The following is a 22,779-nucleotide window of genomic DNA, read 5'->3' as shown; positions in this document are numbered from 1 at the left end:
CAAATCAGATTTTAATACTTTTTCTTGCCACAGTATATTATTTTCATTACTCATTTTCTAACGTATGCTTATTTTCACACAGGAGGAACAAGGCCGCATAGTGGAATATTTAATAGAAATGGCACATTCTGTGGGAATTATATGCATGTTCCAGAGCTGTGATAAACCTTCTTAAATAAATTTTGATCATGCAGAGCTTTGCAAAGCAAGTCAACAACATTAATATCAGTACAGTACAGAATATCTTTTACATTTGTTTAGAATACATTTACAGAGCAGCCAATCAGTATTAAGAGAAAAAAACTGATATAACAAACTACTTTAAAAAGATCATGTTAAAGTATTACAAAAATGTTCATTAATATTAATGTTCCTTATAAGCAATATAAGATCCTTAATTTCTTAAATCATTTGCTTTTCAAATTAAACTTTACAAATAAGAACATTAATCTGACTTATAATGCTTAAACATGGTCAGGTTACATATTTGAATATGTATGTCTGATGAACACACACACAAAGCACAGCTATGGGCACAAGCTGTAGCAGCACTTGCTTTGTTCTTTAAAGGCACATATACCTCTATGCATAATGCTACAAGACACTGTATGTCTGCATGTTTGAAGAGAACAATGAGATTTTGTGCTTATTATGACTTATCAAAACAGCAGTGGGTACCATTGAGCTGTTCTTTAGTCTTGCTGTGAAGAAATACAACCGACCTGTCACACTATTATTGAATAACATCCAAACTGACACACAAGGGAATGCCTTCATATGCCGAAGCTTTGAAAATTCACATTACAATAAAAGCAATTATAATAATAATAATAATTTAAAAAAAAAGGTCAATTGAGTCCACCATGGCTTTTGCAATCCTCAAAATATTAAAGAGCATAAATAGCTGGACAAGCAAGCATGTATGTTAGACCATACAATATTTGGTCATAAAACTGACAAGTCAACCATTTCCTGGTACAACAGTATTTGATCACTATTAATATTACATTACAAATAATTCATTTATATAGAGAGATGCTTCTCTGACTCTCTTCATCTTCAGTCAGCACACAAATAATCTGTTTAAGACATTTAAGCACTTAACTACAAAACATTTCAAATGCAACTTTACAATTATATTTTTCTATAATTTGCTTTAGTTTAACACGATCAATTGTTGAGAGTCCCCACTTATGTTTAATCTTACAGATATCCTGCAATGATGTATAACCATGAGACTTCTGTTAAATGTATTTTTGTAAAATGTGCCTATTAACCGTGACAGGTTAGTTTAGCTATATAACTTTATGTTTTCAAACATTTAGTATAATGAAATCAGAAATTTAGGTGATTTTTTTTTTTTTAACTCAACCACCAACCTCCTGTTAAATATCAGCTCACAATTATACAATACTCAACAGGAATTAGATCTGCCCTAACCCATTTGTGCTGTCTCACTTTAACATTTCACCCAAAAATTAACATTTTGTCATTATTTACTCACACTCGTGACATAAACCGGTATGCTGGCATTCTTTCTATGGAACACATTTTCTTTTAAGGAATGTTCACATATTTTCCATATAAGTGACCACGGGCTGCTAAGATCCAAAAAGAACAACATACACCTAATATATCTAATCAGTCAATCATGTGGCTGCAGTGCATAAAATCTGCAGATACAGGTCAGGAGCTTCTGATAATGTTCACATCGACCATCAGAATGGAGAAAAAATTTAATCTCAGTGATTTGGATCGTGGCACTATTGTTGGTGTCAGATGGACTGGTTTGAGTATTTCTGTAACTGCTAATCTCCTGGGATTTTCACACACTACAGTCTCTAGAATTTACTCTGAATGGTGCCAAAAACAAAAATCATCCAGTGAGCGGCAGTTCTGCGGACGGAAACACCTTGATGATGAGAGAGGTCAACAGAATGGCTAGACTGGTTCGAACATATATCTACAATAACTGGTTCAAACTTACGAAGTCTACGGTAACTCAGATAACCGTTCTGTACAATTGTAGTGACTAGAAGAGCTTCTCTGAATGCGCAACACATCAAACATTGAGGCAGATGAGCTACAACACCAAAAGACAATATCATGCACTTTATTAAGACCATAATGTTTGTAATAAAGTGCTCAGCGAGGTTATGTTGCCATATGCAACATATTTCATTTGAGAGCTGCAAAGGAGGTGAACATTATCAGGAAATACCGACTTTTTTTGGTCTGCTTAACATAATACACGGGTCACAATGACTATTATGGAATATTTAATGGTGCTTGTATAGTGCTTTTTCTTTAATTTACGGAGCTTGCCATTCCAACGGTCATTGTATAAAAAAGATCCATGTGAACATTCTTTAACAAATTCTTCTTTAGTGTTCCCAAAAAACATAACTGAATACAGGTTTGGAATGCCACAAGAAGAATAAATGATGACAGTATTTACATTTTTGTGAGAACTATCCCTTTAAGTAGGCAACTTGATTAAATTGAGCCCTAAAGTAGTCACAAAGAAGGCAAAGTAATACAACAGCGCACAAGAACAAAACTCATAAGCCAGTTACAAGTCTCAAGTTGAGGTAAAGACAAAAGGACTGGAATTGGAATCAATTGTCCAAAGTTGGATATTAGAATGAGAATGTATCATACAAAAGGAAGAAGTGAAGTTAAAGGGAGGTTAATGTTGTGGTGTTCAAAAAGGCTTCAGAGGAGTAGGGCCTGCATGGTTAATCATCAAATTCTTCATCCTCCATGTGCAAATGGCTTGAGGAACCCAAGAGTGGCTGACTGGAGCAGCACGTACTCTGAGTGTTTAGACTTTCTGTTGAGCCAGATAATTCTGCGAACATGACACACACTGCAGTTAAAACACTATAAATATCTTTGTCAAACAAACACATTTAGATGTGATAATTGATAGACATGCCATACAAACACGAATAGGCATTTCAACATTTGATAAAATTGTAATATTTGATGTAAATTTAAACAGAATTTAGAGTCTGAACTTTACATTTATATTATTTGTTGTATACAGTTTTGGAGTCAAATTACAAATAAATAAATAAATTCATAAATAATAATAAGAGAGGAAGCACATTACATTTGTAAAGTATTTAATTTACTGGTTTATAAACATATAGTAAAGTTTTTTACATGGTAATGCAATATTTTCTAAAAAAAAAAAAAAAAAAAACCTGAATTGAATTTCCAGTCTAAAGAACTAACTATATCATTATTAAAGATTTTGGTCAAACCGCCCAATCCTATAATCTGTTAAATAAGGTATTCTGCATATGTTTATGGCACTGAGAATAAGAACATGAAAGAAAAGCAGAGAGAGGGGCACACAAGCCCACATACCAGTTACTCCTCCATACCAATAGAGCAGGAATCTGGACCTAGAGCTGCTCAGAGCAAGACCATGAGAGAGGACAGAAAGGCAGGGGAAGGAAGATGAGGAATAAATGGCACACAGGTTAGATAAGCTGAATGACCGAGAGCCAGAAACAGAGCATTTGTCAGAAACACACAGTCAACTGCACTAGTATAGTGCAAAAGAGAAAAAGGTAAGAATGAACAGTGTTCTTCAATAAGAGCAAGCACAATCAAGACAATAACACCTTTGTACATCACACCCTCATACACATGAACAGAGGCCTCTTGTGTCTGGATATATTACCAGGCAAGGACATGTCTCCCAGTGGGTCACTTTCAGTTTTGGTGAAGCTGCTGTGCTCACTGCTACAGTCATTCGTGACCTCTTCCTCCAAATTCAGTTGATCCTCTGTACAAATTAACAAAAAAACAAAACAGAAGCTGACATCTTAAAAAGAATGTATGAGAATGTAAAGGGAATATTGGGAGTTCAATATGTTTAGCTTAAGCTTAATTGAATCCATTTGTGGAATCGTCCCTTGTTTAGTAAAAAAAAAAAGCAGCAGCAAAAATGTGGTTACATTAAGGTAAGGTATTTAAAATGGACGTGAATGGGGCCAGTCCATAAACATTAAAATACAAACATTTCAAAAGTGTAGATGTAAACATTTTATGTGTTATGATTTTAGTTTGATAAAATTAAAGATTTACTGGCGTTACAGTGTTTACCAGATTACAGGGTTTACCTGTGTTATGTCATCTTGACAACAAAGTTGTAATATTGAACAAATTTTACAAGTACAAACACATGTGTAATGTTTACATCATGTGGCTGTACTTATGAAACAGTGAGTATTTTAATGTTTATAGATTGGCCCCATTCACTTCCATTGTAAGTGCCTCACGGTTACCCAGATTTTCTTTTTTAAATAAACGAGTCAAAACAATTTTTTGTGGCAATCAATATAATGCCACAAATGCTGTCGATTGAGCTTAACTTGTATTGAACCTGGAGCATTCCATTAAACTATACAACTACCGATATTAGCTAATATTAACAACAATCCCCCAAAAACTCCTATTCTTATCTTTTTCATGTTTTAAACTTGTGTTCAGATGTTTATTGATAATAAGTGCATTTTGTCTTATTCCATTGGTGGATTTTACTTGTTTTAAGCATCAACCCCAGAAAAATCAAATGTAACCCTATTCACTTCCTTAATGCAAATTCCTGCTCTGTATTAAATTGTAATCAACATGTAATAATTGCTCCGCCTCTGAAACTACATTCGGTTGACACCACAAATTCCTTTTTACTTATTAACCCATCCCCTCTAAACACTTGGCTCCATTTGGATAAAATCAAGTTATGTACTACATTATTTCTTGTTGAATATCCTTGTTTCACTTGAATAGGGAATAAAGGGAAGCAAGTGATGGAAGTGACATTGGTTACAAACAGCATCTCACGTTGACTTGAAAAAATAGTCAACAAAATCTGCCAATGGAAGAAGATACATTAAAATAAACTTATATTGCATTACAAAATTCCAGGCTTTTCTGGAAGGCATAGGAACCCTTCAATGGAAAATCCAATCACACAGGGATCATTCTGGAGTTGAACTCACCATCTTCAGGAGAAAGTGAGTCTGGGGCATCCTCCCCAGCAGTGCCCTGACAGAGAGAATGAAGAACATGAGAAAGATACAATTCAGTCCATCAGGTGGGCAGAGTGTAAGGTGTTATTTGGGTTGAGAATCTTACCTCAGTGGGAGCAGGGCTGCTGGACAACAGCATGTGAGCTTGTGCGTCAGACATTTCTGACAGCTTTTCTTCATCCTCCTCCTGAATGGGATATGATGGAGACCGCAAAGTGCTGCAAACACACAGAGACTGTCAATACAGGAAGCTGGAATATGACTCATTGCAGGCATGCTTCCTGAGATACTATGCGTTTCCGCTAAGAAACATTAGTGCTGGTCAACATGACAGAAAAAGACACAGTTTGCTGGACAAAATCTTGTCATCTAATGGACATGATGGACTGTGTGATACAATAATAATGCAATCTATGCAAGGCTGTTTTAATGCGATTCTGCAGTAAGAAGCATCTATCTGCAGACACACTAGAGACAGGAACGACGCAGGCAATTTTGCCAGTGTGGCCCATTAGGGATACAACATTCTGTAGTCGTGTATTGGACTTTGCAAGATGCTTGGAGTTGAACCTCTGTGGCAGCACACAGCTGTCATGGGACAGAGTCAAGCTGTACACTTGTGGCATCAACAAAAGTTGCTGGCGCTCAAACAAAAAGTAGTCTTGTCTGCTTTGTTATTTGTGTACAGCAAGGTTTGAATTTGTCAGATATTGGGATGTTTTAATGGTCAAAAAAATTGTATCTACCTTTCAACGCAAACTATATGAAGTTTATTCCCTTATTGCAGCATGTTAGGTTGCAGCAATGTCAACAGGATGAATTGTGCAAGCAGAGTCATTATTCAAAGTGGTGGAAGAGAGAAGCGTATAACCTCTGACTGTGACCCACAGACTGTCATATGCAGGAAGTTCTGCTCTTCACTGGCAATAGGCCAGTTATTATTACACAATCACAAGAACGCAAAGATCATCTCCGGGTATTTTGAGCAGCATAAACCGGATTCAACCAAAGGATGTTCAGATGGCCCCAGGCCAATGTAAAAGAGTTTCAAACCAGTTGACAGATCTGTCATTTGCCTTATTGGGCCAGAGCTTAGTTAATCTTTCCTTGATCATATACAGGGTTTTCAGCTGTATACGCTTACAACTGTAAACCCTGCTTAATAAAGCTTTTAACCCTGTCTTGTGATATTCCACAGCAGCTCTGGTTTACCAGTCTGGTGACTTGATGACTTTGCTCTTCTGTCCAGCACTGTCTCCAGAGTGCTCAGGTGAACTAAGCTGCCTGCTCTCTCCACTGAGGCTACCAGAAAAGTTGATCTCATCATAAAGAGGTGCAGATGGAATGCCAGGGGACACGGCCCCAAGCCCATTCAAAGCCTCTAGGAGGGAGATGGGCTCAAAGCCAGGAGGAACTGAGTCAGAGCTCTGGAGGAGAGGGAGAAAAGGAGGCAAAAAAAAAAGAGAGAGTAAATCCATTTAGTACAATAGCAGGGATGCAAATGCATGAGACAAATTTGTGGGTTGTATTTAAAGCTTTTCTGTTGCATTTAAAGCTTTTTAAGTGTTTAAGCCTAAAGTATTCCTTTCAAGTGTTTTTAATAAGGATAATGTTGAACATTTGAGCAAAACAATTTGGGCAAATTAGCTTAGAAAATGGTGGCTTTAGCTGAAAGGTGAGTAGTTTGCATCCCCGCAAATAAAAATGTCTTGTAGAGCGAAAGGTCAAGCAGGTGCATTAGTGACATACTGAATGCTCATCATGGTCCATGCTCTGAGCTAGCACTGGACTGAAGGAAACGGGGGAAAGTGCTCCAGGCTTCCTTCTCACTGCTCGGATCTGAAGAAGGGCTCGAAACGCTGCAGACAAACAAAAATGCAATTTTTTTTTGTTATTCACAAAACGAGTCTCAACGTGTATGACTATGCATATCTATTTACACATACAGTTTCCCAAAAAAGTATTTGGACAACCAAGTCACACTTTTGCAAATACTTTTAACAACCTGGTCCCAATGTCATTTTAGTGGATGCATGAAGACAGTTACCCTCAAGTTCACAAAGGTGTCCTAGGAGAGTAATTCCAGATGTAACTCATCACATGTTTGACAACCAAAACGTGTACTTTCTGTGAACACTTTGACCGGTATATCTATTGTTTTATTGTTTGAAACCTTACAAACGTCTTCTGTGAAATGTTTTGCTTGAAAAGTGTGTTTGCTTTTTTTGTGTCATATAAATGGCACTTGGTTAAATAATGCAACATTCATTGTTACATACTTAAATGTCCAACTAATTTTTGGGGCCACTCTACTTCCAAGCTGTCATTCAAATGACACATAACCATGGGACTGGTAGCAGTAGTTACATACGCAGTCGGCAGATTGGGCAATTGTTGGCCTGGTAGCGTAGAGTATCAGCACATGAGTTACACAGACACAAGTGCCTACAGGGCAAAATCAGAGTGTCCCGGAGATCCGACAGACACACTACACATTCATTGCTGTTGTCACTGTTTTCGTCATCAGATGGCTGAGGAGAAAATAACAATGAAGTGATTATAATAAATGACATCTCTTGAAAAGGTATCTGAGAATTGCAATCTTTTCACCTTAGTCTCTTGATTGTTCTTGTTCTCAATTCCATATATCTCCTGTAACAAGTAGCTAACACGATCCACCTGTAGTGTTAAAGCAAATGTTTTGAAAAAGAATTTTTTTTATAAAAGCATATTATTTTTTTCTAGCTCTATTTTGTACTGTGGCAGGGTGTATATCTGTAAAACTCACTATTTGTTTCTGCTTTAAAGGCTTCACTGAAAAACTGCCATCAACATGCTGTAAATAAAAACATGATTTCAGTCATTTACAACATACAAACATTTCAAGGGATAGTTCACCCGAAAATGAAAGTTCTCATAATTTAGTCAACCTCATGCCAGCTCAGATGTGTATGAATTTCTTCTGAAGAACACAAACAAAAAAAATTTACATTACAAGTATGAATGGTGGCTGGAAATTTGAAGTTCAAAAAAAGCATATAAAGGCAGCATAAAAGTGATCCATGACTCCAGTGGTAAAATCTAGGGCTGTCAATCGATTCAAATATTTAACTGAATTAATTACATGGTATGCAGATTAATTAATCACAATTAAAATCAAGCTGTGTTTGTTTGTACATGCTCAGTGTGGTTGGTTCTCTGTCTGTTTGACCTACAAGTTGCCTATACAGCTGAAGTTTCGCTTACTGCTCCCTGCAAAAAACAGGTGGTACTCCATGCTTGAATTGCTTATATGAAAGGAAGATTCCTTATTATGGTCAGGGACATGATTAATTGCGCTTATTTTTTGAATGCATTATTTTTTATATAATTAATTGCACTGACTAAACAGGTTAAATCAACAGCCCTAGTAAAATCTACATCTTCATAGGTGATGTGATAGGTATGGGTGAGAAACAGATCAATATCTGAGTCCTTTTTTACCAGAAATTGTCCCCCCTGCCCAATAGGTGGCAATATGCACAAAGAATGTGAATTGCCAAAAACAAAGATTTTTTATTTATTTTTTTAACCACTGGCGTAATATGGATTACTTTTATTCAGCCTTTGTATGCTTTTTGGAGCTTCAAAGTTCTGGCCACCATTCATTCATTTTAGAATATTTCTCTAAAAATCTTTATGTTCTGCAGAAGAAAGTCATACACATCTGGGATGGCATGAGGTTGTCTAATGATTTTTGGTGAACTATCTCTTTCAGAACATTTTAGTGTAATATATGTGGTCTCAGATGTATCCTTCCATTTCAATATACAATCAACAAAAAACATATTGTTTATTTCACTCACTCTTTCAAATGCTGCCAGCAGTACATGTGCATGTCCCAAACAATCTGAAAAAACAATCCCAATTAAAAATGTAGTATGACAACAACACTACCCACCAGGGTCAGAAATTAACTGGGCTCTGGGCAAAAAATGCCACATTGAGAATTCATGTTTTTAAATCTGTTATGTAATATTTGATACATGTCTAACAGTAGAATTTGCCATAAATGGGCAACACTGTGTGATAACATGTTAGAAAATCTATGCCCTCATTAAATAAAAATTAAAAAGACCCTTTTCTTTTTAAGTAAAAAGTTTTCATTTCTAACACTGCTAGCCACTTTATGTTGGGGATACTTCATGCCCACATGGTGTTATGTGATAAAATGCAAAGCAATAAATCACATTTCTTTATCATTCATATCTTTTTTTTTGGTCTCAACCAGCCATGACTGTCAACACTGTTGCATGTCAAGATATTTTAGTTGATAGTTGGTCTATTCTTATCCTAGGTAGTTCCACCTACAGTGAAATCTCTGCATGTATCAGTATTTTCCTGCCAAATATATCAATATTTTAAACGTAAAACTTGAAAACAAAAACAAAAAAAGAGTTACTGTCATCTGTGTAGCATTTTGATTTTCCCTTGTGACAGAAACGTTTTTTGATGCGTAGCATCTATATATTACGAGTAAACATTTTATTTTTATAAATAAGATTCACTAAAACATACCATCCCCTTCATCAACTACAGCCTGAATCACCATGGGAAAAACACCCCTGTCCAAATCAAAGCTGAGCTAATAAGATAAAGAAAAAAGAAACATATGTCATGTTAAATAATCTACATACACCAAAGTAAGGATACTGTAATTTTTGGGCTATTACATGATCAATAATGTAGAGAGGTCGATTTAATTCCTTAGAAGCCAATCAGAGAAGAGTGACAGCACTAAACTAGACTGATGGTACTTACGTCCTCTTCCTTCCATTCAGAGAAATCAATCTTGAAGGATGGCAGGGTAAACTGCTGGCTAACCCCTCGTTTGTAATATACGATCTCAGAGACCAATGCAGGGCTTTTTGGGCTGTATCTTTAGAATAAAAAATATATTGTTAAGAGCATGAATATCATAACAACATAATCAGTTGAAATAGGTAAATACAAAATATATGTAAATACTGTAAAATACATTTGTTCTTTTATTTTACAATGCTAAAAATGTTTACTATGGCAAACATGGACAGTAATCTGCGATTCCTCTCTCTGGAACTACTAACTAGTTGCGTATGTAGATGTAGGGTGTGCAGCTAAAAAGGACCCCTGAGTATCTTCGTTTGAGCTCCCCACTGATGTTCAATATGATATGAACTCTTAATTTTACTGAATTAATTGACTACTGATAATAAACTGTAATGTCACTCAGTGTGAATCTACATCAGTGATTGATGATCCTGTTTGCTGCAGACTAGACCACAGGTTTAAGCTTATTTGTGTAGAGAATGTGCATATTGGGTCACATTTGATCAACCTCGACCATTTCGGGAAAACAGTTTTGTTACTGCTTACATTGCCATCCCATTAGAGAACTCCTCAAAAGCCTGACAGTAGATCGCGATGGCCACTCGAGCATCTGAATCAAAGGTGAACTCTACTCCATATAAGGTCCTAGGATTTACTCCATCAGTAGGTGTATCAGCATCATCTTTATATCTACAAGACATAATCAAAACAACAAAATCATTTCATTGACAAATAATTATACAAATAAATCAATAATGAAATAGAAATGACAAGAAACAGCCGATGTAGAATTTATGTGGTTTAATCCGACATTTCAGTACCTGACCAATCGTAAGGAGTCTTTTCTAATGTTGACAAGACTTCTTAATGTCTTGACTGGCTCATGGGGTGCTGGGGTGACATAGGGGAACTGCAAGAGGCATCAATAAAAACATGTACATCAATTTTATACACTGACATTGAGTAAACGCTTTTATCCGAAGTAGGGCTGCACAATTACAATTAAAACGCGATATGACCTTGTGCGATTATTAAATTGCAAAGGCTGCGATTTAATTAAATAAATAAATAGTCTGCTCCCTTCAAAGTTTATTTGCGCTGCTCTGTCCAGTCTATATAAAGTCAGAGAATTGTTAGTGTTTTCAGAGCGGTTCTGTGCTCCACAACTCCCTCTCATTTTTAGAGTATCAGAAGTGCTCCGAGTTCAGTTCCGTTTGCTTACTGGCGCTAAACACTTTATTTACACTAAACTGGCGCGTCCTGCGAGAAGCGTTTTTTATTATTATCTCCGGTAGCAGCATCTCCGTCTCCGCAAGGCACAGGTATCATAATAATATCGCGGAATACAAGATGAGGTGTAATTCAATCTTTATTAAATGATTGCTGTGCAAACAGCATTAACAGTAACACCTGTAGAGACCAGAAACATCTCTTCTGTCTTCTGTCATTTGTTTACCTCACGAGAGTGTGTCGCCCTTATTACACTCCCAGCGGAAACAAGTGAAAGCGGAACTAATATTACCAACATCCAACAAAATGAAAAGGATGGAACATGCATGTAATAAATCTATATCAAATATTGAGTTACTATAATAGAATGCATTGCTAAATTAAATCTAATAAAATAATGAATCAAAACAATTACATTAAATGGTGACAAACTAATAAAAATGTTCACTTTAAATGTAATTACACCAATGGGTTATCAGTTCAACTTCAGTTTGACATTAAGCCTCATTCTTTAGGACTATCTTATATACAGTAAAGAATAGTTTGTATAAGCCTACTATATTTTAAGACCTAGAATAACAAGTAACACTTATATTTTACAATTATATTTTGTGTATACTGAATTATTGACTGACAGCAAACACTAGGCAACGACTATGGTTTTACCAACAGGGAAATGTAGTTAACAGTGACATTAAGCAGAAAGTTGACATATAACCAGTTTTGACAGAGCTGCTGATAAAAAGTTAAATGATTAGCATCGATTGATGAGATGAAAATTGGAGATCGGTGTCAGATGTTAAAATCCTGATTGGAGCATCCCTAATATTCAAGTTCACTGTGTTTTAAAAACTAATGATGATGATTAGTGGGCTGAGATCCTATCACAAAATGGACAAAAACAGGTACATGGTGGACGGTAACATTTAGATATGACGAAGACTTTGTTTCACTGTTTATATATTTATTTGTTTGTGGTTGAACTGAAAAAAGATCTCAGTTTGGTTAAGAGGGCTCAAGTGTGAAAACCCCAGCAGCCTTTTTGAAGTTGAACATGTGGAAAACATTACCATCATAATATCACAGTTCAAATCGCAATCGCAATATTTTTCAAAATAATCGCAATATGACTTTTTGTTCAAATCTTGCAGCCCTAATCCGAAGTGACTTACAAGCAATTAATCATTAGGGGACAATAACGTTAGAAACACTGCAAAGCAATGTTCCAAAGTGGACAACAGAACCACATAGAAGAAATGTAATATTCAGGTAATTGTAACTCAAGGAGTTGATACATTGCTTTTTCTGTGAGTACCTGCACTGGGCGGTTGCCAAGAAAGTTGAGATCCATGTTCTCCCCAAAGAGGTAACCTTCTGGATGAGGAGTGTCAAACTTTTCTCCTCCCATGAAAAAGTGGCTGGCAAAATAGTTTCCTTGAGAAAAGTCAATAGCTCAATAAGCCAATCTGACACCTCCAACTAACTTCTTAAATTGTTTGTTGACAGTAAAATAAATAGTCAAATATCATGGCGATGGCTGCACATTTAAGCCAAAGAGACCTCTACACTTAAGATGATGAGTAAATACTTACAATATAGTGCAAAAAGTGGCCACAGTGAGTATGTTTTAACATAAACCTCATCACAACAGACAAAACACTCAAATAAAAACACTACCTTGTTTTAGCCTATATCAGTCAGCCTCACCTGATTTGGGAGGATATCTGTAGGCAGAATTGGCCTGGATGTCGATATCCTCAACACCGGCGATTCTTCGACTAAGAATTGTACCCATTTTCTCCAAAACAACCTAATCAAAATAAACCAACCGTCGTTATTAAACGTCAATACGTTCAGCGGATGTCAAAGTCTATAACCAGATAACGAATCCGAACCGACACAGTTCAGTTTAACATGACGAGTGTTTAATAAAATTTTTATTTCCTTCGGAGTCGGTTCAGAGAAGATTCGTGAAGTTCAGCCTCAATATATGATCAATATATATAGTCCGATCACTTGGATCTGTCTTCGCACTGGCTCGCCGTCTAGCAAGCCAGCATCTCTAGTTACTTCGTCTGTCACAAACGGATAGACAATAAAGATGGGAACCGGTCTATCAGCACATAAAAGTGAATTCTGACTGGCAGGAAACACCGTTTTGCTGACAATATAATCGTTCGGCGTCTATCGAGACAATAATAACAGCTCCTTCGTGACAATAAACAAGGAAATCGCTGTTGCGAGGCGACCCCGCCAGGGTTGTACTATAGCGCGATATGATTGGCTGAGCTCGCCAATAAAAGTCTGTATTCATCCAATGAATAAAGAGAACACTAGCTGAGACAGACATTTGTTCCAGTCAAACGAGAACCGCATCCAAACAAATACTTTTCAAAATATCAAATAAACGGTTTAGTCACTTTGAAGGCAGATTAGAACGATAAGTTTATAGAGTGTATGAAGTCGGTTACTCCACCTTATGTTACGGCTGTGCACCTGGACAGAGTGTTAAAATCACAGATATTTGATCTAGTATTATTCACACGTTTGGACGTTTTTTTTTAAAAAAAAAAAAATGATAGTTTGTTTTAGCTCTTCATGGAACATAGACCAAAGATTAATAAAGTAATGTAGGCAAATTAGAAACAGTAAAGTTTTCCCACCCTTACTAAATGTACTGGTGTGGTACTATGGTAAAGTGATGGTATGAGATTGAAATATCATGGTACTCTGATTGTACAGTACCATACTTATTGATGCCATGTTCATGTATTGAGGTGTTTACTGGTACTCCAAGGTACTTCAAAGAATACCATGGTGCATTTCCAAATATCCATGGTAGTAGGCCTACCACAGTTTTTATTTTTTATATCTTATTTATTTCTCTTTAAAATATTGCAATTAATTACAAATAATACAAGATTCAAAAATGACATTTAACACATAAAATCTGAATTAACTTCATCCAGAAATCCATGCATGGCTTGTTATTAATGCTGCCATCATGTGCTTAAGGAATCACCCTACTTTCCACTTCTGATGTGGTAATTACATGCACGTCACTTTCAAGTGCTTAGTTGTCGGAAAGAACTGGAAAATTGGATGACGCCATGCTCATTCATGTATATTCTTGAGGAACTTTTACTTTGACGCCATAATACATTACTCAGTCAGCTTCCTGACGATAATGGAATTTTGGTCAAATACAAGCTATTTTCACAGTGGAAACATGTACAACGGTGTCAAATGGTTGCTGATATACATATACATGAACGAAACAGCTAGTGCTAACAATTAGCTGTATTATGAAAAATAAATAAAACCTGTCATTCACTACAGACATTGACTCTCCTCCACCACATTGAAAATGTCTCCACCCAACTGGGAAACTAGGGTATATAAGTTTCCCAGTCATAATCACAAATTAAGGAGTCGTTCATGTGTAACTTTCAAGTGGGAAACTCATATTTACAAATTATTCTGATAGCACTTGAAGGTAAAGGGGCACACAGTAATTTTTAATATGTCATCTTGGACTTCTTCGGAAAGTTGGAATTTCCATTTTGCTACTAGGAAATGTGCAATGGAATGCCACTTGATGTTGGACTTCCAACTTGGAAACTCGTGTGGAAATCTTCAACTGCGTAACATCACACAAACCCGGGCAGGTGTACAAACTTAGTGATTAACATTCACTTTTATTAAATAATATAAATCAACAAGTAAAAGTTCCTATATTACATTATATTTCAGCTTGTTTAAGATATGTTTGCAGAGACTGGTGTACAAAGAATGGTAAATTATCCTGCCTTTTGAAATTCGTTCACCTCTATCACAAATGTTAGCGTTGCAGCATTGTTTATCAGTTGGGTTGCTAGGACACTTCTCTTGTGACAGTCAAAACTAGCATCGCAGTTCTGATTGCTTATAAGTCATCTTCTGAGCATCGGGCAGTGGAATGACTTTACTGTCGGAGACTGGAGATATATTAAGTTGGAATTTCCCACATCCGACTTTGAATGGAAAACAGCCATTGACACCTAGGTGCGTGGATGCAACATCAGATGCAGCTGTCCAGTAACTGGTCATTTACTGAGATCAAGCAATAATGCTCGGCTGGTGATGTGATTTTAACATGGCGGCCCCCATGAGGGGACCCTCTACATGTAGAATAAAACAGCTTTTATAAGGTTACTGAAATGACTGAAATCTTCATCTCATTTGAGTCAAAATTACAATTAATTTATTTAAAAAGGAAATGTTTTGAATGAACGTTACTTTAATCAACGTTACAATTTCATCTGGACTCTAATTTTTGCACACTTGCCTACAAATGCCCAAGTTCTTATACGAAACTCATTGCAAGTGCCCAACTGGGGGCGCTACGGACAACTGTTTGACTCGGAACATTTTTGGTTTCATATCGGCAAGTTGATGTTTGAGGACGTGTTTATTGAAAACTGCAAGCTGAAACTTTGAACTCAAGAGATCACATAGTGTTCTTGACTGAATATGGAAGAACTAAGGCATCAAGTTATGATAAACCAGTTTGTTCTTACAGCCGGATGTGCGGCAGACCAAGCAAAGCAGCTTCTACAAGCTTCACGCTGGCAGTTTGAGGTATGTTTGTTTGTACTACATCTGAATTTTAAATGCTGGACAAGAAATGTAAACTGATCTCACTACAGCTACCTCTTAGTGTATGATGTCACCATGTGAAGTGAAATGAAAGCTCATTGGAACAGACTGCTTAACAGTCATTCTACACATGGGACTTCAAAATACGTTGTAAAATAATTTGAGTAGAGTAGAAAATGTTGGTTTCTGGCTGTTCAATGAAATAAAGGTCTATGAAGTTTTATCCAACTTATGATAGATAATTTGATAGACATAAAGGTATATCGAAGCCCTTTTACAGGCATTTGTTATTTCCTTAAATATCTAATAACGCAATAAGCAACTGATAGCTCTTTTTATGTTTTTGCAGACTGCTCTTAGTACTTTTTTCCAAGAAGCTAATATTCCTTACAGCCATCAGATGGTAAGTATAAATGATGTTTTTTGTCATTGTGGTTTGATAGTTTCTAATGTCTGTTATGATGACTTCCGCCTTGTTGAAAACACGAGTCCGACAAAAATAAACACAGACTGGCATGTGTCTCGCGAAGGCTTCATTTATGTCAGTAAAATAATCAAGTTGAACGTTTGAAGTGCGTATGGTCTCCAGTTGACAGTTTGTTAAATTTAGCGATTTTAAAGATGTCTGGGCTCATGGAGTTTGCGTTTTTGCAAACGTGTCCAAATTTGTGGGGGAGGGTAATTCCAGGAAAAAGAGAGAACACGCGTTTGGCGCTGCGCTGTTCACACCCTGCTGTTACAATAGAACCGTGACATTTAGAACACAATGTAGCTAATTCGAATCCTCACTTATTAACACTCGTTTCTGGCTTGGATATTTTTGTATTAAAAGTATTTGCTTGGAATTACTGAGAAATAGTAAAACTACAGGTCACATGCAAGGTTAATCAAATTCAGTCAACCCTTGGAAAGCACCTCAGCATTTGTACTCAAAATCTTATCAGTTTATTTTTTTATTTGCTCTAGATCTCCCTAACGTATGAATGCTTAATGTTTGTGAAGCTAGTTTAGGCCAGGCAGATTAATTTTGCTGTATGATCTGTGTGATTTGGGATTAGAAAGCAGAGGAACTAACTTTTGAATGCCAGAGTATTGATTGATTGACTGAGTAGGATTAGCCTTATAAGGTTTCAGTTTCAAGGTCCCACTAGTTCATGGTTGTCTCTTACTGTTCTATTGTTAGAACTTTAAACAGGATTACTGTTTAAATAATTTTAATATGTTGTGATAGTTCTCTCGTGGAGGAAGCGGGAGATGGATGAACAATCCGACAAATTTTATCATCTCACTTTTCAGTGTTACACACACAAGATCTGCTTTTCAGCATAATATTAAACGCACACGATCACTGCTGAGTGCGTCTCTCTCTCCTGTGGTCTGGACTGATCTTTTAACCCCCTCCAGCTCTCAGTGCAACACAGATTTTCCACAGGTGTCAATCCTTACCACTCTTCCTCTCCTGGCTTTGCTCTATACAATTGTCGCTCAGCCATGCCCATATCACCACATATGTATTTGCCAAATTCTAAGAAGTGTAAATTAAGTATTCATGTTGGATTTATATATATATATATATATATATATATATATATATATATATATATATATAATATAAAGAATAATTGAAATAGATTAAAATGAATAAACTTCTATACCATTTTCAATTTAAAAGAATTACACTACAAATGTCAAGGTATTAATAAAAAGCAATTAATATTTTATATTATATGTTAAAAATAATTTTAAACATATTTTTTGAGTATGTAGGTTATACCACCCTCACTTTGATTTTTTGACAATATTAATATTTCAGATATAAAAAATATATTCGAAAATATAATGATATTAAAACTATTTAGGGGGAAACGTTTATGGGAATCTACTTTATATTTCAGCTTTGTAGGTCCTCACAATGTAAGTGAATGGTGATCAGAGATTTGCAGCTTCAATAATTACATTAAGGAAACATTAAAGTAATTCATATGACTTCAGTGATTAAATATATATCTTCAAGTGATATGACAGGTGTGGGTGAGAAACAGATACAAATTTAAGTAATTTTTTTATTCTAAATCTACACTTTCAGATGTGAAATTGAAACTAAACAGGCACCACGTGTGGCTTTCAGATGTAAAAGTGAAAGTGGAGATTTAGATTAAAAAAAGGATGTAAATTTAGATCTGTTTTTCACACACCTATCATATTATTTCTTATTATTTAGGTGTAACCGCAGAAAAGGTGTTTCCTTTTATGCATTCTTTTTTTAGCTACAAAGGTCTCATCACCATTCACTTACATTGTATGGACCTACAGAGTTGAGATATTATTTTAAAAATCTTCATTTTTGTTCTGTAGAAGAAAGTCAGTCATACACATCTGAGATGGCATGAGCGTGAGTAAATGATAGAATTTTCATTTTTGGGTGAACTATCCCTTTATGGGTCTTTTCCAAGAAGATCAGCCTTTTAATTACTTTTTACAATTACAATCTTAAGAAGGTTGTACCAATCAACATCATTTTTTTTACACCTGTACATTTATTTTTACTTTGATCTGAAAAGTTAGGAACATCATATCACCCTGAAAGGGTTTATTTTGTGATGATGGCCAGCTTACTATACATCTATTGTTTTCAAACTGAGCATGTTAGGGGAGTTGTAGAGAAAGATGATAAAGTCACTAAGTAAAATAAAAAGATAAATAAATAAAAAAAAAATAAAGCATGGTGAAGATAAATGAAAACCATAGCTTAATAGACCATAGCTCTATGGCATTATAATACTGTTAAATTTCGATAGCATAGGCATGTCATGCGAGAGCGTAACAATGTATCGGTTGCACTCGCACACAGATTTTCTCTGGTTTCGCACAAAACTGGGTGTGTATGGCAAGCATATTTAGCTTTTAATACACACAGCAGTAAGCTTTTTTTTTTTTACTAGTAATATTCAATTAAGATAGACCTACAAAACATTTTCTACTTGTAAGAAATCCAATTGTAATGTGTACATCTAGAGAAGCAAGGGGGTGTGCCTTATGCAATTTAAGATTTTACATTGATTCTATTGGACCGCCTCTAGATTGTATAGGCTTTGTCTTAAAGACACACCCACCTGCTGGCAATGCCAATCAGAATGGGGACACAGCCCATGTTTTTTTTGTGGTGTGTTATGTAATATCCAATAATTTTGGATGAGGGTTCAGAGTTTTTTATGTGATGTTTTGGGCACTCAAATGTTATTTTGCCACAGACTCTGTATTTTAGGCGATGGGGCGGTCATTAATATAGGGGATAAGTATGTAAAGATTTGGGTCCTGGCCAGTGTTATGGATAGGCAGATGGGTTATTCTTGGGGGATGGAATTTGGCTGGAGCACCCTCATTTCAAGAGTGGTACACAAATTAATTATGGAGCTCTCATTTCATTTTTAATAGTAACAATTACATTACAAAGCTCTACAATTGCATTCTTACCAGTAAAAACTCTTAGATGCAAAACAAAAAGCAATTACACCCATTTCCCTTTCCACATTCTGCTTGAGCTAGGCTACATTTAATAATAAAGGCCATGTGAGGCATGGTAAGGTATTTGCATGAAATATTTTTACAAGCTTATTTAGCAAATTTATTCATTGCCATCAGAATTTATTTCATTTACATGAAATATTTAAGTCTAAATTGTTTATAAAGAAAGTTTCTGTGGAGTGAAATAAGAAAGTAACTCTAGTATCTATATTGGCTGCCTGAAATAATGTTCAATTACACATAAATATTTGGTGACTGAATGCCTTGTTTGACCAATCAGAATAAAGTAGTTCAGAGAGACTCCTGTGTCTTGTCAAACTAAACTCATGCATGAGTAGTTAATTTCAACTGCATATCTGGTGCATTTTTATCTTATTTGTATAAAATGGACAAATGTGTCTTGGGTTACAAGATAAAAGGCTTCGCAGCATTCTTTACCTTCAAATTAGTTTTTAACAGGAGCCCAAACACACAGTTGATTGTCAAAAGACGTCACTGGTGTTTGTCACAAATGTTGTTTTTACCTTGATTATCTTTTAACTCTGGGCTCTAAAAGAATAAACATTGCTATAGCAACATTTGTGTGCATGCATCAGGTCTGGGGTTTATTCAGTAGAAGTAGCCAATCATTATTGTATCAACTTCTATTTGTCCAAATGTCCACAACCTTAAGCCCGAAGTACTTTATCCTTCAGCTTTGATGCAAACGCTTACCATCTGCACATGGACGAAAGCTCAGCCTTTCAAAGTTCAGTATACTTCATTTGATTGTGCGCACACACAGGCGGTTTGTGCACGCGTGCTATGACTGCCCTGGACTATTTCTCTTTAGGAGTTTAGATAGATAAAGATGACTTTCAACTTGATACTCCTCCAGACTAGAGTTATAAAAAAGCAGGAATCTCCTGACCTTTTCGCACACGTGCTCTTGACGTGCACATCCGCTGTTGTTATTCCTACCTTCGTATCCTGCTGTATAGCTGTGCTTACATATTCTTTCACTACTTTGTGAAAGCAACAGCTCAACTGTGAGTGTTGCCACCTCATGAACCCACTTATTAGAACAAATAATTCCAAGTGCATCCATTTCCAAGAAAAATCTGGCCTACCATAGGATGAGACTTCTAACTGACGTGTACTCTAGGCTTTAATCACCACCACCTTTTAGCAAATTTTTCAGGAATGAATATCTTTTGCTGGAATTCTGTCTGTCCATCCTTCCTCTCAGAATAACTTTGAACTGCATAACAAGGCCTACATCTCTTAAAACTACAAATCTCTCTTCATACTTCCTGAGTTTATAAACTTATAAGGATTATATGACCTTCATACTGTTGTAAACATACAAAGTTTTGTCAAGCCAACATTTAAAGTTTGTCTTGAGAAACTCTTCTTTTCTAGTTTACTTTACTATGCTACTGAAGGAACACTTCTGAATTAAAGCATGTGGTAATGCATATGCACTTCCCACAAATGTTCAAGTTAGCTCTCACTTTGTTTCAATCTCCAGATGCGCACTCCATCCAACACCCCCGCAACACCCCCCAACTTCCCAGATGCACTATCTATGTTCTCCTGCCTGAAAGCCTCTGAAAGCTTCGGGAACAGTAGTCCAATTGCTTCAATGGCTACATCTCCAACTCCTCACGTCAACTGGGTCATGAGCCCTCCAGCAACCACTGGTCACCAGGGACGATGGACTCCATGTCAGATCGCAACACAGACGGCATCACCGGGCTGGCCAGCAGCTGTAACACAGCAAGCCTCCACTGAGCATGCTAGTATTGCCATTGGGGCAGAGAGATAGAGACTACTTTAACTATCCATCACACCTTACGGGAAGAGGAGGATGGTTGATTTTGGCAGTTGTGCACAGTGGATATCGAACAGTGCAGCGAGAGCGCTGATTGGATGTAATTAACAGTATGGGAGATCCATGGTAGCACTGATGGTACAGCTCATGGCCACTCTTCTGAGGACACAGGAGATTTGTTTTAAATGAGACTGTTTTAAAATGATTTATTTGTTGGCGATTACCAAAAAGATGGACAAAATGAGTAAATATGTCGCATATTCTAAGAGAACCTCAAATGAATGAATGTGTTAATCAGTCATTTTATTCTCTTCTATTTCAGCAGTTCTCAATTAATGGTTAATACACAACACTATTTTGCACTGTATACTCAAACCCTGCAGTGACTTGAGATTAAATGGCTAGTTCGACCAAAAATGATCAGTGACGCTTTATCAGCTGCCATTGTATTGAAAAGATGGACTGTGATATGAAAATGAAACAAAGTCATACAGTAATGTAAATGAGGCTAGAATCATATGAACCATCCCTTTAATGGACAGGATTTACTGCAGTAATCATATGATCTTTCCAGACTGGTTTGTAATTATTGACTTCCTTATAACGCTCTATGATGCACTGAATTAATTTACATTTTGTATGATTAGAATAAATGGAAGGAATTTCATGGCCAAAAAGATTTCTACATCTGACATTCACATCTGAACATTGAATTCAATGGTTAATGGCGTTCAGCACTTAAAACACAGGCCTGTTTTATCACAAATCCCTATTTTATTATATACAGCAAAAATGTTTTCCTAATATTTTTTACCCCAATGATCATCTCCCTGTATCTGTGTTCACGATGTCTCCACAATATTTGTGGACTACGTGATGGTTACCATTTCCTACTATTTGTGTTTTAAATAAATGTTGGATATATTGAAATACTTTGCAGTACACCTTTTTCAGTAGCAAAGTAATTTGTTTGTATCTGGAATTTAGAGTTTTGTTTTCATTATTGTAGGGTCAACAATGCATTTGCACCTGATCTTTATAACCTTTTATACAGTGGTAAATAATTACAAATGAACAAACTAATGACTTATTGACCATTCCAGATGCTATGTCACTGAATTGAGCACACATTTTCAAATATATCAAAGGTAAAATAGGTACAGGAAAAACAAATTATTTTGATTTTGACAAAGTTGTATTTTAAAGGTGGGGTATGTGATTTTCTTTTTTGACCATTTTTTTCAAAATAACTTGAAATCCTATTCCTAACCCACTTACTGGCTGTAAATTAGAAGCACTGAAATGAAAATTAAGCAATTTAATCATCTGTGGAACGGGCAGGACTCGAAAAACTCCAGCCAATCATTTTCAAGACCATCTAGAATCACTGGACAGAAAATGTGTCAATCAAACGGTCGTACCATGCCCCCTCCCCCACCACCCTGGCGCGTTTCCCGTTCGTGCGCATACTCAAAGCTCGTGACCCAGTAACAGGAAGCGATTGTATTTATGTATGGAGAATAGAGCTTTTATAGTGCTAGTGGGGTTGTTCCACATTTCTATGAATCCTGTTTTGAATAGAAGACCGCTGTACAGACGCCAGGGCTGGCGATGTTCTTTTTTTTTTTACAGTTATGAGAAAATCAGCTCTACACCTTTCAAGAGTGGTATGCGACC

The 22,779-nt window shown here is 36.2% G+C and overlaps 2 protein-coding genes across 5 annotated transcripts; one reads left to right on the top strand and one right to left on the bottom strand.

Moving 5' to 3' along the window:
* Positions 1-29: 29 nt before the first annotated feature.
* LOC127653023 (E3 ubiquitin-protein ligase MGRN1-like) lies at positions 30-13,376 on the bottom strand. Of its 3 annotated transcripts, XM_052139507.1 has the most exons (17): positions 12,834-13,376; positions 12,442-12,560; positions 10,718-10,806; positions 10,443-10,586; positions 9,849-9,966; positions 9,606-9,672; positions 8,894-8,937; positions 7,837-7,884; positions 7,659-7,727; positions 7,420-7,579; positions 6,798-6,907; positions 6,261-6,475; positions 5,155-5,266; positions 5,019-5,064; positions 3,695-3,799; positions 3,376-3,419; positions 30-2,851 (listed from the first exon to the last, which is right to left on the bottom strand). In XM_052139507.1, the coding sequence occupies exons 1-16, from the start codon at positions 12,919-12,921 to the stop codon at positions 3,379-3,381; spliced, it is 1,575 nt and encodes a 524-aa protein (XP_051995467.1). In that variant the 5' UTR covers positions 12,922-13,376; the 3' UTR covers positions 30-2,851; positions 3,376-3,378. The 3 variants fall into 3 exon arrangements, 2 of the variants coding, with proteins under 2 accessions (XP_051995467.1, XP_051995466.1); XM_052139506.1 differs by lacking the exon at positions 3,376-3,419; XR_007971766.1 differs by having other exon boundaries at positions 2,770-2,851; positions 3,376-3,799.
* Positions 13,377-15,521: 2,145 nt separating this feature from the next.
* On the top strand, positions 15,522-21,998 carry LOC127653099 (UBA-like domain-containing protein 1). 2 transcript variants are annotated; one of them, XM_052139620.1, is made up of 3 exons: positions 15,522-15,746; positions 16,114-16,167; positions 20,800-21,998. In XM_052139620.1, exons 1-3 carry the CDS (start codon positions 15,639-15,641, stop codon positions 21,094-21,096), a joined length of 459 nt encoding a protein of 152 aa, XP_051995580.1. In that variant the 5' UTR covers positions 15,522-15,638; the 3' UTR covers positions 21,097-21,998. The 2 variants fall into 2 exon arrangements, with proteins under 2 accessions (XP_051995580.1, XP_051995581.1); XM_052139621.1 differs by lacking the exon at positions 15,522-15,746 and adding an exon at positions 15,874-16,022.
* The last annotated feature ends 781 nt before the right edge of the window (positions 21,999-22,779 follow it).

The sequence above is a fragment of the Xyrauchen texanus genome, chromosome 12, assembly GCF_025860055.1.
Source record: "Xyrauchen texanus isolate HMW12.3.18 chromosome 12, RBS_HiC_50CHRs, whole genome shotgun sequence".
In the NCBI taxonomy this organism is placed as follows: domain Eukaryota; kingdom Metazoa; phylum Chordata; class Actinopteri; order Cypriniformes; family Catostomidae; genus Xyrauchen; species Xyrauchen texanus.
Note: the sequence above shows the minus strand (reverse complement) of the source record. Positions and strands in the feature narration are given on the sequence as shown.

Bases quoted from the DNA above. Each gene is read 5' to 3' on its own strand.
- LOC127653023 (XM_052139506.1), bottom strand. From the start codon at position 12,921: ATGGGTACAATTCTTAGTCGAAGAATCGCCGGTGTTGAGGATATCGAC. The intron at 10,807-12,441 runs GTACTCACAGAA...TGCCTCTTGCAG, and splicing joins TTGGCAACCGCCCAGTGCAG to TTCCCCTATGTCACCCCAGC. The intron at 7,728-7,836 runs GTGAGTTTTACA...TTAACACTACAG, and splicing joins CTTTAAAGCAGAAACAAATA to GTGGATCGTGTTAGCTACTT.
- LOC127653099 (XM_052139620.1), top strand. From the start codon at position 15,639: ATGGAAGAACTAAGGCATCAAGTTATGATAAACCAGTTTGTTCTTACA. The intron at 15,747-16,113 runs GTATGTTTGTTT...ATGTTTTTGCAG, and splicing joins CTTCACGCTGGCAGTTTGAG to ACTGCTCTTAGTACTTTTTT. The intron at 16,168-20,799 runs GTAAGTATAAAT...TTCAATCTCCAG, and splicing joins TTCCTTACAGCCATCAGATG to ATGCGCACTCCATCCAACAC.